Source organism: Anser cygnoides, chromosome 19, assembly GCF_040182565.1.
Source record: "Anser cygnoides isolate HZ-2024a breed goose chromosome 19, Taihu_goose_T2T_genome, whole genome shotgun sequence".
Classification (NCBI taxonomy): Eukaryota; Metazoa; Chordata; class Aves; order Anseriformes; family Anatidae; genus Anser; species Anser cygnoides.
Genome location: NC_089891.1, coordinates 5,226,944 through 5,242,051, shown reverse-complemented (window position 1 = coordinate 5,242,051; position 15,108 = coordinate 5,226,944). Strand labels below are relative to the sequence as shown.

The 15,108-nt window shown below is 58.8% G+C and overlaps 1 protein-coding gene and 1 long non-coding RNA gene across 2 annotated transcripts; both read right to left on the bottom strand.

Annotated features, from left to right (window-relative positions):
• Nucleotides 1-28: 28 nt before the first annotated feature.
• Nucleotides 29-6,917, bottom strand: LOC136786651 (uncharacterized). The gene is made up of 3 exons (XR_010825872.1): nucleotides 5,730-6,917; nucleotides 1,057-1,281; nucleotides 29-395 (listed from the first exon to the last, which is right to left on the bottom strand). It is a non-coding gene; the product is annotated as an uncharacterized lncRNA (long non-coding RNA).
• Nucleotides 6,918-7,323: 406 nt separating this feature from the next.
• On the bottom strand, nucleotides 7,324-14,027 carry FOXJ1 (forkhead box J1). Its single transcript, XM_048064543.2, has 4 exons — nucleotides 13,881-14,027; nucleotides 13,707-13,762; nucleotides 12,131-12,684; nucleotides 7,324-9,373 (listed from the first exon to the last, which is right to left on the bottom strand). The coding sequence occupies exons 3-4, from the start codon at nucleotides 12,644-12,646 to the stop codon at nucleotides 8,558-8,560; spliced, it is 1,332 nt and encodes a 443-aa protein (XP_047920500.2). The 5' UTR covers nucleotides 12,647-12,684; nucleotides 13,707-13,762; nucleotides 13,881-14,027; the 3' UTR covers nucleotides 7,324-8,557.
• Nucleotides 14,028-15,108: the final 1,081 nt, after the last annotated feature.

Genomic DNA, 15,108 nt, shown 5'->3' with positions numbered 1-15,108 from the left:
CCCCGTCGTTCAGCAACGGGAGCTTTCTCCGCCACAGGCACGAGGAAGTGGCTGCCACTGGCGGGGCCGTGCCGGCCGTTCCTCTCCAGGCGTGGGGTGTTTGGGGCGGTGGTCTCCCAAAACGCTGGGGACAAGAGACCGGGCCTGATGGGCACAGGGGGAAACTGAGGCAGGAGGTGCCTGGCTTTGCCTTGCACGCTCAGGGGCTGGCGCCAGGTCCCTGGAGAGACCCAAATGCCCCCCAGATCCACACTTCTGTCAGCTGCCTTCATGATGGCAAGTGTTATTGCACGGAAGGTGTAATCTCGACAAGATTGGGATAAATTCAATTGATAACAGCTCTCAAAGCGAGGACTTTCTGCCCCCTGCACTGTCGTTCACCCCAGGAAGAGTTCCTGTTTAAAAAAAAAACAGTCATTTAGTTTCAAAAATGAATTATGCTCGTACCCTCCTCCCACAGATGGGATTAATCCAGCTCCTGCATGGAGGGGACAGAGGGGACGTGGCAGCAACATGTCACTCCACACGCTGCAGGAGCACGCAGCGGTGAGGGAATAACAAGATTAATGCAGCCAGGAGCCTCCAGAGGGGCTCTGCATTTGATGTGAGGGAGGAGAGAGATCAGAGCGTGGAGGAGCTGGGATTAACATAAAATTACAAAACTTTCATTATGGGCCGAGGGGCGTCCCGGACGCGTGCCCCCACGGGGTGACCCGGGCCACAGGGACGCATGGGAACACCGTTCCTGGTGGCACTGCCATCGCCTCCTCCCCAGACACAGCCTCTTATGTCTCCCCTTGGGTCAGCCAGATTGAAAAGACGATTAATCTTTAGCCAGGTTAATCTTCATCCAGAAAAGCCAGAGGCTGGCCGAGAAGTCCCTGACTTTCCCTTCCAGGTGGGGTCAGGACGGGAGAGCCAACGAAAGAGAGCACGAGCGTGTTCAGACAGCACCCAGGCACGCGCCGCCACTCTTAGGATGCCCGTGAACTTGAGGGGAGACAAGGGAAGCGAACCCAAAGGACTTTGCCTCCCCGGTGATATCTCAAGCCCTACCAGCTTCGCTTTGATCCGTGACACACCTTAGAGATGCTCAATGTGCTGGAAAAGTGGGTCCACATGGGAGAGGGGCTGCTGTTGGGCTCCTGCGGCTCCCCAGTCCTTCCAGTACGGCGCTGGGGAGGACCGGACTGCTCAGGGCTGGACCACCCCAAGGGAAGGATGCAGCACAGCAGCGGCTGCACCAAAACAGTGCTCGAGCAGTTGGCTGATGCGGAGTCCCTAAAAAACACATCAAAACAGGCAAGCAGAGCTCCCAGGCTCGTTGCAGGAACAGGGTGGTGGGGATCAGCCCCTTGAGGGCTGGCCCCAAAAGTCCCCCAGGTCCCCATCCGCTGCCCCAGCCCCGCTGCAGACACAGGCTGTGCTGTCCCTCCAGCTTTATTTGCCGAGGGAATTAAGGTCCTGCTGGGAAAACCTCCCTGGTGCTCTGATAACTGCCTGCGTAGCCAGCCCTAAATGGCTTTTTGTAAATGAACGGTCAGGATTAATGAGGCTCCCCCATCGCTGTTTACTGAGTTCTCCCACCACGGAGGGCCGTGGGAGGGGACGGGACAAGGCGCAGCCCCCCCCTCCTCCAGCCAAGCCCCTCGGGCCACGGGGGAGCTGGCACACAGAGACCACCACGATGCCACCCCACTCATGCCCAAGCCTTTCCTCTCCTTAGACCAGGAGCTGAGCTTCCTATGGGGTTTCTTTTGGGGCGGGGGGCTGCGCACGCACCAGGAGCATCAGCCCCAGTGCATAGGAGCTGCAGGGCGCCGTGTTCCAGGGGCTGGGGCCAGCCTGGGGGCGATGCTCATTTTCTCTCTCAGCCACGTTGCTGGGGGAGGCGGGGGGTGTTTGCCGTGCGGGTCGGCAGCGGGCGTGCATCCCTTCACGTGATGGGGCTGGGGAGGAGGCGAGGGGCTGCAGCTGGACCCGTCCCCCCCGGCAGGAATGTGCTTGGTGACCCCGGGGTGGCAAGGAGACAGCCGGACAGGCCAAGGGGACAGCAATCGGTGGGGGTTCGAGGAGCCCCGTGCCCGGGGGACCCTCCTCTGTCATCCCTCTCGGGGTCCTGCCTTCGCCTGCTCCGCTCCCAGGGGCTGCAGCAGCTGCCTTGCCACCGACCTTTGGATGTTTGCACATTCCTGCTTGTTAATGTGTCTCGTAACCAAAAGCTGCGGGATGGAGCGTTGTGTCCCCGCCGCCCATTCTGCTCTCTTCCCCGGCTGGAAATCAGCACCCACGCCGGGTGGGCGCACACACACGCTCCCCAGCAGCTGCCTCGCCGCACCCCAGCGTCCCGACAGCACAGGAGGGCTCCGAAAGCTCCCGGAGCTCCCTGGGCAGATGGCAGTCACCTCTCCCGGCCGTGCACGGGGAAACCAGGCACCATTTGGGAGCGGAGCCGTGCCTCCCTCGGCCGCCAGGCTGGCACGCTGCCCACCAGCACGACGCCAGGCCAAATTCTTTGCGATTCCTAGGTTAACGCCCGCCGCTCGTGGTGCCCCCGCGTCCTCCTGCCGCCTGCCTCCAGCCCAGCGGCCCCGCGCACGGGACAGGAGCATCCCAGGGGATCTGCACCCAGCGTCCCCATGCTGCCCAGCCTGGCCCCATCTGTAACCCCTGCCTGTTTGGGACTTACACACACACTGCCTCAAATAGGGCCGTTCTCCAAAATCACCTGCTTGCCCCCACGCTGTCCCTGCCTGCAGCAGCACCCGTGGGCGAGCAAGGTCTGCAGGGCGCAGAGCCGGCAGCCTGCCCGCCCTTCTGCCGTTTCTGGGGTGGGTGGGTTAAAGCCCGTCCCCTGGGGACAGACACCAAAGGAGGGTGTTTGCTTTGGGTTTCTAAAACGAGCGTCTCATCATCCTGAAAAAAAAATAAAATAAAAATCTCAGGACATGGGATTACCCTAACGCTCCGAATCTGGAAATAAATCACCTGGAGAGGAGAAAAAAAAAAAAAAAAAGGCTTTGTAAAGAAATCCCCGTGGCCCCAGCGCTTGTTTGCACGGTGGCCAAGTTTCGACCTCGGCATGACGTGGTTTCCCAAAGGAGGAGGCGAGGCTGGCGCTTCCCTGCGGCTCAGCCCCGCCGTGGGGGGGCTGGATGCGTCCCCCCCCAATTTCCCACTGCGGCAGCGCGGGCTGGGCTGGAGGAGCCCCGTGGGGCCGCAGCCACCCACCCGGGCACGCGTCAGGGGCACAGCGGGGAAGAGGAGGAGGAGGAAGGGGCAGCATGCCTCGCATCTCCTCGTGACAGCACTTACACAGGGGCCGTTGCGCGGCGCTCCCCCCGCCGCAGGGCAAGCCCCAGCCTGCCGGAGCATTGTGCTGGCCCTGCCGCGGGGAACGGCTGCTGGCAACAGCCCCTGACCCTCCCAGGCACCCTGGGGCGCGGAGGGAAGCGGGTGATGGAGGGGAGATTTGCTGGGGGGGGGCTCTGGGGCACTGGCAGGTGCACCCCCCTGTGCACGGTCCAACAACACGACCGAAAATATGAGGACAGAAGCATGTTCCCAAAGCGCTGCCCGAGCGTTGCTGTGGGGTATAAGCAGCCCCCAACAGAGCCCCGCACCCTGCAAAACCACAATAGGACCTAAAGCAGCGTCTGCAGCAGGAAAGAGGAGCAGAACTGGGGTGGGCACAATGAGCACAGAACGCAGGGGCAGCACTGCAGGGGGCTCTGCTTTCCCCACCGGGCACTTTGTGCCCAACAGTGGGGTTTGGGTTCAGGTCCACGTCAAGGCACCTCCTCGCCCTGCCTCAGTTTCCCCATCGGGCTGTTGCGCCAGTTGTCCAAGCTGTGTGAGTGCCACAGGTCCTGCTGGGCTCTGAACGCAGTGCAAGGGCATGGCTGGAAGAGCAGAAAAGGGGCTTCGCCCCTCTTTGCTTTCAGAGATGCATTTCCCAGAGCCCTGGGGGCACCAAGGACTGGGAAGCTTGGAGCAGGAAGGTGTTTGCATCCAGCCCAAACCCTCCAAGCAGAAACATCGGGGTCCATCCCCATCACAGTTTTCCCACCGTTCAGCCAGTCCGGGTGTTGCCCCGACACCTCCATCGCCTTGGGTACAAACCCCTCCGAAACCAGTGTCACAGGAGCAGGGAGTCCCCAGGCTGTCCCCAGACTGATCCGTTTTCCTTGCCGCCTGGTGCCGTCCCCATCCCGTCCCACCCAGGGTCCTGCCAGCCCTGCCCAAAGCCCTTCCCATGAGATTTCTCACCCACGTGAACCCCTGGGAGCACGTTTAGGAACCTGGGTTTTTCTTTTTCACCCAAACTTGGGAAGTTTGTTCATTGCTATGCAAGGCAAATCCATTCCCTACCCTCCTCCATCCTGCCTCCCCCTTCTCTCCCCCGCCACTCCGGCCCGTCCCAGCCTGGGAAGTGAAAGTGGGCTGAATTTTTCACGACGAGGAGAAAATAATAATAATAATAAAAATCTGGGGGTAGGGGAAGAAACCAAGAGCTGTGACCTCCTCCAAAACGGCACCAAATCCACACAAGGAAAACAAAAGGCAGCGAGATTAGCATTTCCAAACGGAGCAGAGATGGCCCCAATCTTTGAGCTGTTTATTCTAGGCGTTGATTTTCAATATTTAGGATGATTAGCAAGTGAAAGCCGGCTGTTGCCAGAATGGCTCCGCGCCAGCCCCGCACTCAATGGAGGAGAAAGAAAGACACGGCAAGAAAAGGAGAGAAAAGAAGGGCTTATGTGTATATTTCTTCCCCCCTCCGTGAACGGGGAGATTGGTTTGAGGTGTCAACGTTTGCCCATCCGGGGAGGGTGACGGATGAGGGGACGGCTGCGGGGGAACGGGAGCAATAACTAATAACGGGACGGCCGCCATGGGTTTAACAACACCGCTGGGCTGGGGCAGGAGGAAGGAGCCGGGCACTTCCAAGCTCGGCAAGCCCGGGCAGGCCGGGCCCCGGTGCCCCTGGCATGGCCGCGCCGCAGCCCAGGCCTAGGCCCCGGCCTGGTGCCGAAACCCCAGCGCCAGCCGCCCCCTCGTAGGGAGGGGGGAAATAAAAATAACAAAGAAATCCACGTCCAAGTTTGTTGTGTTGCTTTCAGGCGCTGAACAAAACGAGGTTGTTCCAGGCCTCGCCTGGTGCCTCCTTTATATTCGCCCTTTTTCGCTTTACAGCCCTCGGCTGGCTCAGGCAGGGAGGAATGTTTTTCTCCTGGCAGAACCCTCTTTTTGGTCCCCCCCCGGCAGGGCTCTGCTTTTTGCAGGGGGCTGAAGCAGAAACTATGTGGTCGTGGCCAGCAAAACACAGTAAACCAGAGAAGCGAGGGGGCTGCCAGCTTTTCCCAGCCCTGCCGCTAACCCCGTTGATGTGGAGAAATGGCTGCCAAAGGGGAACGAACAGGAGGAAGAGCCACTGCTGGGGTTTAGTCACAGAATTGTGGAAACGTTTAGGCTGGAAAAGACCCCCAAGATCACCAAACCCAACCATCAACCTGACCGCCCAAGTCCCATTGCTAAGCTGTGTCCCGTAGTGCCACATCCTAAATATACCCCCAGGGACGGGGACTCCACCACCTACCCACATGGCCCATTCCAATGCTTGACCGCCTCCAATTCCCCATTGCCCTTTGGGGTTCCCAAGGTGAAAGGAGAGCCAAGATTTGCCCCTGGAAGACCCCAAAGGCATCAAAGCACAAAGACAACCCTACCTCATCCAGATGGCTGCATCCCAACCTTCCAGCACAAGCTAAGGCCACTGCCAGCAGTGAGCCCAGCCTTTATTTTGGGTTGAGATTGGCTGGATTGAGACCAGCTGTGACCTCTGTCGAGCTAACCGGCAGCCCTGCTCTTGGGGATCCAGCAGATCACCAGGGAGGTGTTAGGGCCTGAGGGCTGTGATGTCCTGGAGCGGGTCCAGCTGAAGCTCCGAGCTGGATGAGCCCGATGCAAGGTCCAGAGGGGACATCTCTGCCCCGAGGATGCCGATGTATGACCAGAAGCCCCTTCCAGCCCCTTCCTCCCACCACCCCCAGCAGCATCGCTGCCCCATGGATGTGGCCATGGACACCCCCAGCCCACCTGGCGTTGCACTGAGCCCTGGTCCCCAAGCCAGCCCAGCACCCCCTTGCCCTCCCCAAGCCTCCTGCTCCCCACCCACGCGCAGGCTCGCTTTGCTGCCGCTGCTTTGCTTCCCTGCCCTCGCAGAGCCCAACTGCTCCTCGGCATAATTGGTCTCACGAGGGCTCAGCTATTCCTGAGGCTTTTGTGCAGCTCCTCTCGCCGCCCCGCACCCAGGAGGGCTCCCAAACCACTTGTGTTTCTGCAGGGTGAGGTGGGGACAGGGCACAAGCAGGAGAGAAACAGCGCCAGGCACCTGCACCATCACCCCCAGGAGCAGGGAAGGATGCTCCAGGGCACCTCTCAGCACCTGGGACACCAGGCACAGCCACCCTTGTGCCCCATAGATGGTGTGTAACAAGTGCCACACATCGGGTGGTTCGTGCCTCACTTTCCCTATGGGAAGGGGCTGAGAGCACCAACACTGCTCCCACCTTGTACTGGGCTGAACTGTGACAGCGAGATACCCCCTGCTTACACGGGAGAGCCTCAGACAGAGCCAGGCTGTGCTGGAGGGAAACAAGGAGACAAAGTATTTTTTTCCCCTCTCTCCCATTTTCTTTTCCTTTTTTTTTTTTCTCTTTTCCTATAAAAAAAAATCTTAAAGTAACTTTCCATGAAAAAAGGTTAAATTGCACATGTATCTTTGCACTTCTCCAGCATCAGTCTGGAGGCCCAAAAACAGGAAAACATGAAAAAAATAAAAACCATCACCAGTACTGGTATATACATCTACACTGGCCCCCAAAGCTACCCCGAGACACAGCCCTCGCTCCCCACCCCAGGGACACCACCCCTGGCTGGGTGGTGGCATCCCAGTGGGCTTCAGCTGCTGGCCCCAGCCCCAGCCCTGCTTCCATGAGCTGAAGTTGTCGGGCTCACAGAGCAATTGGGTCAGATTCTGGGTAGGGATCTGCCAGGTGAAAACCCCCCAGCAGCCCCCCGTCCGGATCTAGGGGTGCCACCAGCCTGTCCCACGCAGGACTGGTGCTCCCATCACTGCAGCTCCGACTTCAGTGCCTGACGCCCCCTCACGCAGCACTATGTGTGCGAATTTGAGTGCAAATTACTCCAAGGGTAATTTTAATTTTATTTTTAAGGCTGGTTTATTGACTCTTAAACTACAACTATATTCCCGCTAAGTTATGTTGCTCACATCAAAAGTCCTAAGTGCTTTTGTTAAGATTTTCTTTTTTTTGGTTGCAATCTTCCATTTTTCAGCAAGTCTAAGACACACCACCAACACTACAGCTTTTCCTTACCCCTATCTAGCAGCTACCATCACCTAAATCTCCTACAGCAAAGGGAAGGTGAAGAATCAGTTCCCGAGAGCTTCAAGTCGAGTTTCGGCACAGTTTGGCTCCGCTCCCCAGATGTCTCAACTTTGCCTGGAGCTCCTCCACAGGCACTGGGAATGGTGGTGATGCTGAAACACAGGGAAGGGTTATGCTGGTCTAGGCCCTTGGGCAATCGCGGCGAGGATTCTGGGTGTAAAAGATATGAAAGTCACTTCTGGGAGCGACCCAGTCCCCTCTGCTCCTCTCCTGCCGTGGCCGAATCCTGGATCCTGAACGAAACTGCCGCTGCAGGAAGCCTCCCTGGCGCGCACTCAAAGCGGACGTGCAGGACGCTGCGGTCTCGGTTTGCAGAGTGACGAACACGAGCTTTTACTCAGCAAAAATACAAAACAACCCCCAAACTGCATTTCCCCTATCCCCTCTAAAAAGACATTCTAATGCTAAAAATATAGGTTTCTTTGAATATATAATATATAATAGATTATATAAAAACATCTAAAGAGACGGATTTGCATCTGACTTTACAGACCTTTTCTTCTTCCCTAGGCACAATTCAGGAGGGAGGTTGAACTTGGAGAATCCAGAAGGGACCTCTATTTGCCTACTAGCTAATTATCGCCTTACACCTACAAACTACCCTGGACAGAAAGAAAGAGATAAACGGAGAGAAGAAGGGGTGAGGAAATTGCACGTAGTCTATCGAGTCCTAAGCCACCAGGAATCTCCTCTCTTGGATCCATTTAGCAGGTGCTCTCCTTTAGCCCAGGAGGAGTGTGTGCCGTGTCCATTTCCACGGAAAAAAAATGTAATTCACATTTCTTTCTTCAAAAAGTAAAAAAATAAGTACTGCTATATCCCTTTCTTGAGCAAACTCGTGGACCACAGACTTCTGGTGTGTCCTTTAAAGATATTTCAAACAATTTCTGTGTTAATGTGTCATTCCCCACCCCCCACCTTCCCACCCTCACCCGTCAGCATGTCTGTGAATAACCCTACGATGAAGCTACAGAAGTTGCTGTGGATGTCTGCCTCTAGAAAATCTTGTCCCCCGTGTGAGTTCCAGCAGCACGGGGAGCACCCTAAAGTCTCTGTGGGCTTGGTTGAGTCTTTCAAGTGGCCGCTTATAAAAAGGATCCCACACTGCTCCAGTCGTTCACATCCGCAGGCAAAGCGGTGTCGCTGAGCTCTAACAACTGCTCCACGCCGACGGAGCTGGAGAGGTAATCGTTCCTGCCTTCGTCCCAGGGGTGCTGCAGGAAAGAAGTGGCCATGAAGGTCTCGTCAAAGTCCAGGTTGTTCTGGCTGGATTCGCTGAGGACCTGCTCGTGCCCAGTGGTGCACCACTCCTGGGGACAGTCGTTGTGGCACCCGTGCACCGTCAAGTCCACGTCGCGCCTTATCGGGCTGATGGGAGGCGTGAGCTCCAGGTCCTCGAAAGTGGAGAAGTCTCCGTTCAAGTTGGTGTCGAAGATGGCCTCCCAGTCAAAGTCACCCTTCAGCGATCCCAGCTCGGTCTGCTCCTCCTGGGTGAGCAAGGCAGGGTTGGAAAGCCGAGATGACTTGGCCGTACGCTTGGGCAAGGGCTGCTTGCGCTTGTGGCCTGCCTTTCTGTCCGCCGGGTTCCAGTTCTGGTCGCCGGTGACTTCTTCGAACTCCTTCAGCAGCTGCTGGGACTCCATGTTGACGTTGAGGACGTTACCGTTGGTCCAAGTGGAAGCCGCGGGGCTGGCGACGCAGCGCACTTTTTGCTGGGCTCTGCTGGTGAAGGCCGGGTGGATCTGCACCGGGGGCATCCTCCGTTTCTTGAAGGCGCCGTTCATCAGCCGGTCGGCGTACTGGGGGTCGATCTTCCAAAACCCGCCTTTCCCTGGCTCGTCCTTCTCCCGAGGCACCTTGATGAAGCACTTGTTCAAGGAGAGGTTGTGCCGGATGGAGTTCTAGACCCAAAAGAGAAGAGAGCGGGGTTGAGCGCCTGCCTCCTGCCGCAGCACCTACCTGCTGGGGAGCCGGGTGGGAAGGCATGTCGTCAGCAGGCAGCTTTGGGGGAAAAAGAAGGCAGAAATGGCAATGTCAAAACATCCCAGGCTACGTGCCCAGCAGAAACTCCCCTGCCCCAGGCAGTTTTCCTGCCCCTCATCTAGAAGCAGCAGGAGTCAAAGGATCGAGCTAGGACTTGCCAACCAACGGGAAGCGTTTGGGAAACTCTCCTTGGCTGTACACCGGGGCCACGGGGCTTTGGATGGTGGAGAGCACTGGGAGAAACCGGCCAGACCTGCTGCAGGAGCTCAGGTCCTGCACAGCAGATAAGGAGGAAGAGGAGGGACTTCACACCGCCGTGGCCACAGCCACGTTGCAAGTGGCAATGCGTGGCAGCACAGCGGGGGACAGCATCATCCTTCCTCGCATCCCCCAGTTCTCCTGAGCTAATTGCTAGCAGCAAGGGGGGAAATATTTCTCCCCAAACCAGCCACCGTGCCTCCCTGCAGCCAGGCTGACGCAAAGGAGCTGGGCAAAGCCAAAGGGGCCCCCAGCTGTCCCACCGCAGCCCCGGGCACAGCCAGAGCTCGCCCAGGCTATCTGCCCCCAGAGGTGCCTCCTGGCCCAGGAAGTCTGGTGTGAAATCGCCACATCTTCATCAGCCATGGCTCAGAGTAGCTGGAGGGGGAAAAAAGGAAAAAAAAAAGAAAAGAGAAGAGTTTCTGCTCCCGTCGAGCTGTTCTGAAGCCCTGAATGTGCCTAGAGTGATGTGAATAATCAGAAAGGAAACTCAGTTATTGGGTAAATAACACAGCGTCGGACTCCACAAAGCCAAGACTGTATTAAGAGATTGGATATGGTAGAGGGTTGGTTTCTTTTTTTTTTTTAAATGTTGCCTGGATATCTTTATGCTTATTCATCCATAATCCGTAGTGCCGAGTAGGAAAAAACAAGGCTTGAATGCTCAGAGCTGTTGAAAAACACGCACACACACACACACGCACAACAAAACCCTGCTCTGGGCTGAAGCTCCTCGGGTGCGTTGGCTCCTCTCCAAAGCACTCAGCTCCCACAGGAATAGATCCATCTCCCCCCGGAGTACGGGTGGCATGACCTTTCGAGGCTGTCTTCACATACGGGAATTGGGATAGTGGATGAGAACACAGCCTCGGAGAGAAAAAAGGAAGGAAAAAAAAAAAGAAAATGAAAGAAGGGGAAAAAAAAAAAAAAAGAAGAAGCGGGAACCGCAGATATCCCTGCGAACACTGCAGGCTGTGGCGATTCCAAGTTTACAGTTTAATGAAATTTTACAAGGGTCAGAGCCTTGCAAGCTGAATTCTCTGCTGTCTCCCCTCCCCTCCCCAAATTTCATTCAGCCTGGGCTGCCCTTCGTTATTCCCCAGCCAGTTAACATATTTATCATTCCTCCCTGCAACAATCCCGTGAGCCCCCTGCATGTCTGCAGAGAGGGATTGAAAACTTTTTTTCTTTTTTAATAAACACATTTAATTAAAAACACGGTGATTAGCTGGCCGTGAGTTTGCAGGAGAAAGCCAACATGCTGGCACACCACTCCTCCCCCCAAAAAGCTCCCGGACCCACCGGTAAAGCGGTTCAGGCTGACCGTCCCCGAGGGCTCCCGGTTGCTGGACCCCGGGCCCCCTTGTCCCTGGGGTCCCCTTGGGGACAGCGTGGGGACGATGGTCCCCGTGCACCCCGTGGCTGCGCCCCAACCCCGGCAATGCCATCAGGGAGCTTCTGCTTCACACCCCAGAGGCTCGAGGGGGCCCAGATCCTAAGGGAGGATGCAGGTCCCACGTGGCCCCAAAGAAGGATGGGGGTTCCCTTTTCTGGGATGGGCTTATGGGATGCTGGAGACCCTCCTGCTTGGGGAGAAGGTGGCCAGGGGGGTTGCAGCGGCTTTGCCTCGTGCTGCCCAGCTCGGCACCCGCTGTGACGGGTGTTGTGCTGCGGATTGTGGCTGGGAATGACCCGAGGAGAGGGGTGAGCCACCCCGCTGCCATCCCTCCCGCCCCACTGCATCCTAAAAGCCTCACGGAGACCTCACGTGGGGAGGGAGGGCACCGAGCTGGGAAAAGCCCCTGGGTTCGGGCTGTCCCCAGAGCCGATGAGCCTGTGGGGGGGGGCTGTCCCCTACCCCTGGGGACGGGTTTGTGCAAGCTGGGGGACAGCAGCCCTGCCCGGCCTCCCTCTGAGGCCTCACCAGCTCGGCACAGCGATGGGGCCTCCTCCACCTGCGGCGGCGTTTCTGCTCTGAGCCTCTCCAGCGAGGGATTTGCCCAACAAGCAGCACCTCCATCCCTCTCCTCGGGGACACCTGATTCAGCAATTTCCCACGTGCTAAGCCCCGAGGGGAGCCACCAGGGCCCCAGAAAGGTGGGGCTGAGGGCAGACACCAAGCATGCGCCTCCCTGCTCCTAAAATGGCCCTGGGCTCTCCCCCGTAATGGCTCCTTCCCTCTGCCGCCCTCGTGGCTGCATCATCCCTGTGTGCCCAAGCCCGAAGCTCCTTCTCTCCATCCTTCCTCCCTCCCCAAGCACGGGGCCGGAATTTGGGGTCTCTCCATCCCTGGGGACACCTGAGCTATCCACAACCTCCCCAGGAGGGAATTCCCCTTTACACCGAGGATTATCCCCACCGCAGACCCGGCACCCCGCACATGTTGGGGGTCTGCAGGCCCACCCCAACGCACCCACCTGCCAGGTGGGGTCGGCGTGTCGGAAGTAGCAGAAGTTATCGGTAATCCACTTGTAGATGGCCGAGAGGGTGATTTTGGTCTTCTTGCTGGCCTCCATCGCCATGCAGATGAGGGTGGCGTACGAGTAGGGCGGCTTGACGTGCGGGTTGCTCTTGTAGTCGATGTCCTCGGCGGGGGGCTGCACGCCCACGGCCGGGTGGGCCGTCCGCGAGGTGGAGGACGAGGTGGGCTTGCCGGGGGTGTGGGGCATCCCCATGCACGCCGGGTCGGCGGCCAGGGGCGAGCACGGGGCGGCGAAACCGGGGATGCGGTGGTAATCGTGGGGGTCCGGGCCGCTGGGGCACGAGGACGACTTGCCCACGTTGGCGTTGATGATGGAGAACTCCTGCAGCCACTGCAGGCTGGTCAGGCTGTCGTCCAGGTTGCTCGAGTCGCCCATGCCGCCCTCCTGGCCTCGGGCCTCGGCCGCCCGCAGGCTCGGCCACCCCTCAGCCATGCCGGGGCGCCCCAGCATCCACGGGGGGGGGTGCAGGGAAAGGGACGGGGCCGATCCTGCAACGGTAACGGGGAGGGGATCAGGGTCCCCGAGGGTGACACCCGGCCCCGGGGGGGATGCGTGACGGAGCCACCACCGTGCCCCCCCCCGGGGGGTTAGGGGAGCCCTGAATTTAGGGGAAATTCCGTTAGAGGCCTGCACCCTGCCAGCTCTCAGACCCCGTGTGCTGGTGATGCCCGGCAAGGCAGAAGAAAAGGGGAAAATAAGGAAACAAACCAAAAAAAAAAAAACACAACAGAAAATCCCCACAACCAAACAAAACCCAGGCTCGCAGTCCCACGAAATGAGGATGCTTCTCCCCAAGGGGCAGGGATGCTTCTCCCCAGGGGGTCACCCACCCCTTTTGCCCCCTTTTGCCCCCCTTTTTTCCCCCTTTGCCTTAATGGGATGAGAATCTCAGCACCCAAGGTGCCAATAAACCCCCTTAAAGCTCCCCCCTGCTACCGACTTCCCTCGGCAGTTGGCTGTTCCCTCCACCTCGCACCCCTACAAATGACCGCAGGGAACACAAACCCACCCCAAAAACACCCTCGGGGCCAGCGGGGGGGGTTCAGGCCGCGTTAATCGTTGTGGGGACGGTGTTTGGTGTCCCAGCCCGGCTGTAGGGCCGCCGGAGAGCCCCCGAGCCCAGCTGGGGACGGCAGCCCGTGGGGGTCGGAGCTGCGGGTTCCGAGTTCCGCCGTTCAAATAAAGCGGCTGTAACAGCTGGGGGGGGGGACCCAAAAACCCCATCCCGCTCCCCAAAATCGGGGTCATCCCCCAAAAAGGGGCTGAGGGCGGTGAGAGCCCTTTAGGACGCCTGCTCCCCGGGTCATGCAGCCAGGCCCTACAAACTCTGGAGGGGGAAATCCCAGAGCCCTTCGCTGTGGAGGGGATGGGGGGGAATAATAAAGGAAAATAAACGTCCCCCCCCCCGCAAACAGCCGTCCCCAATGGCCACAGCTGTGGGATCCCCTCGGCGGAGCCACCCCACGGGCCCGTCCCGCGCCCACCCCGCTACCCCAAACTACTGCCTTACCCCGTTCCAGCGACCTTCCCCCGCTCCAAAACCTGACGGGAGTGCGCAGGGAGCTTCTGGAATTTAAAATTTAAACAACAAAAATCAAAAAATAGAAGAAAATATTTAACAAATTAGAAAAAATAGGAAAAAATGGAAAAAAAACGGAAAAAGGGGCGCGAAAAAGAAACCAACCAAGCACCCCCGGCCCTGGGGCAGCCGGAGGAGGGGTGTGGGGGGGCAGCGGGGGTTAATTTTGGTTTAATTTCCCCCGTTTTTAGGTAAATGACGCCCCGGGCGCTGCCCGCCGTGATTTGCCGCCGGCCGCTGGGCGGCCATTAAGTAGCGGCTCCGAGAGGCTTCGCGCGTTGCCATGGCGACGCCCCGCCCCGTAAACAGCTTCGCGCCCCGCCATTGGTCGCCGAGTTGCCATGGTGATGGGAGGGAGGGGGGAGCCTGCCCGCCCCTGGCGGCGGCCCCGGGAAGGGGAGGGGGCGGTCCTGAGGGGTTTGGGCTCAAACCGGGGGGTTTTGGGGTGCTCCGTGGGGTCTGGGGGGGTGCACCCCCACCAAGGGGGTGTGGGGCATGGCTTTCTGCCCGAATGGGGGCTGAATGGGGCCTCGCATGGCCAAAGGGGGCCCCAAACAGCCAAATGGGGTCCCAAAAAGCACCGGGAGCACCCCAAAACCTAAACCCCGTGCCCCAGCCCTCTGTGGGGTCTGTGTGGGGCAAACCCGGCCCTTTCCTCCCCATCTGCGTCCCCAGAGGGAGCAAACACAGCACTTTCCTCCTCACCCGTGACCCCAGAACGAGCTGAAGGGGAAAGGGGGGGCTGCCAGATCCCCCCCTTATTTAATTAACGTGATTAACACCGCTGGCCCTACAGGTGCCCCTGACCCCACACACCACCCCAAAGGCTGTCCTTTGCCACAGGACTGGTTGGGGGGAGGATTAAACCCCATACATTACCCTGCCCCGCAGGGGAAGGGGCTGGGTGCCGCTCCCTGTGTGGAAAGGGGGCCGCCCGCCTGGAAGGTTTTATTGCCCCTTTTTTACAGGCCAATCCCATAAAGAGCCCCAGATCTGGCTGGTTTCTACCCTTTCACAGCAGCTCTCTCAGCAGCGGGACATGTCCCTGCAAAAAAAACCCTCCTAAGGCAGCGAGGGCTGGGGGGCAGCCAGCCCTTAGCCCACCGTGGGGTTTCCTGAGCGGCCCCATGGAGCATTTTAGGGTTGGCTTCTCCCATCCCCATCCCTTGGCGGGATCCCTTACCCTGCTCTCGGTGCCCCCACCTCCCCCTTCCCCTCCAGGGAGGGTCCCTCTGGCCGTGCCCTCGCCCACCCCAAAGCCACCAGCCCGGGCTCTTCCCCTGTGGGGTTTGTGTTTCGTGCCTTCTCCGGCCCAGCCAGGCCGGCAGAGCTG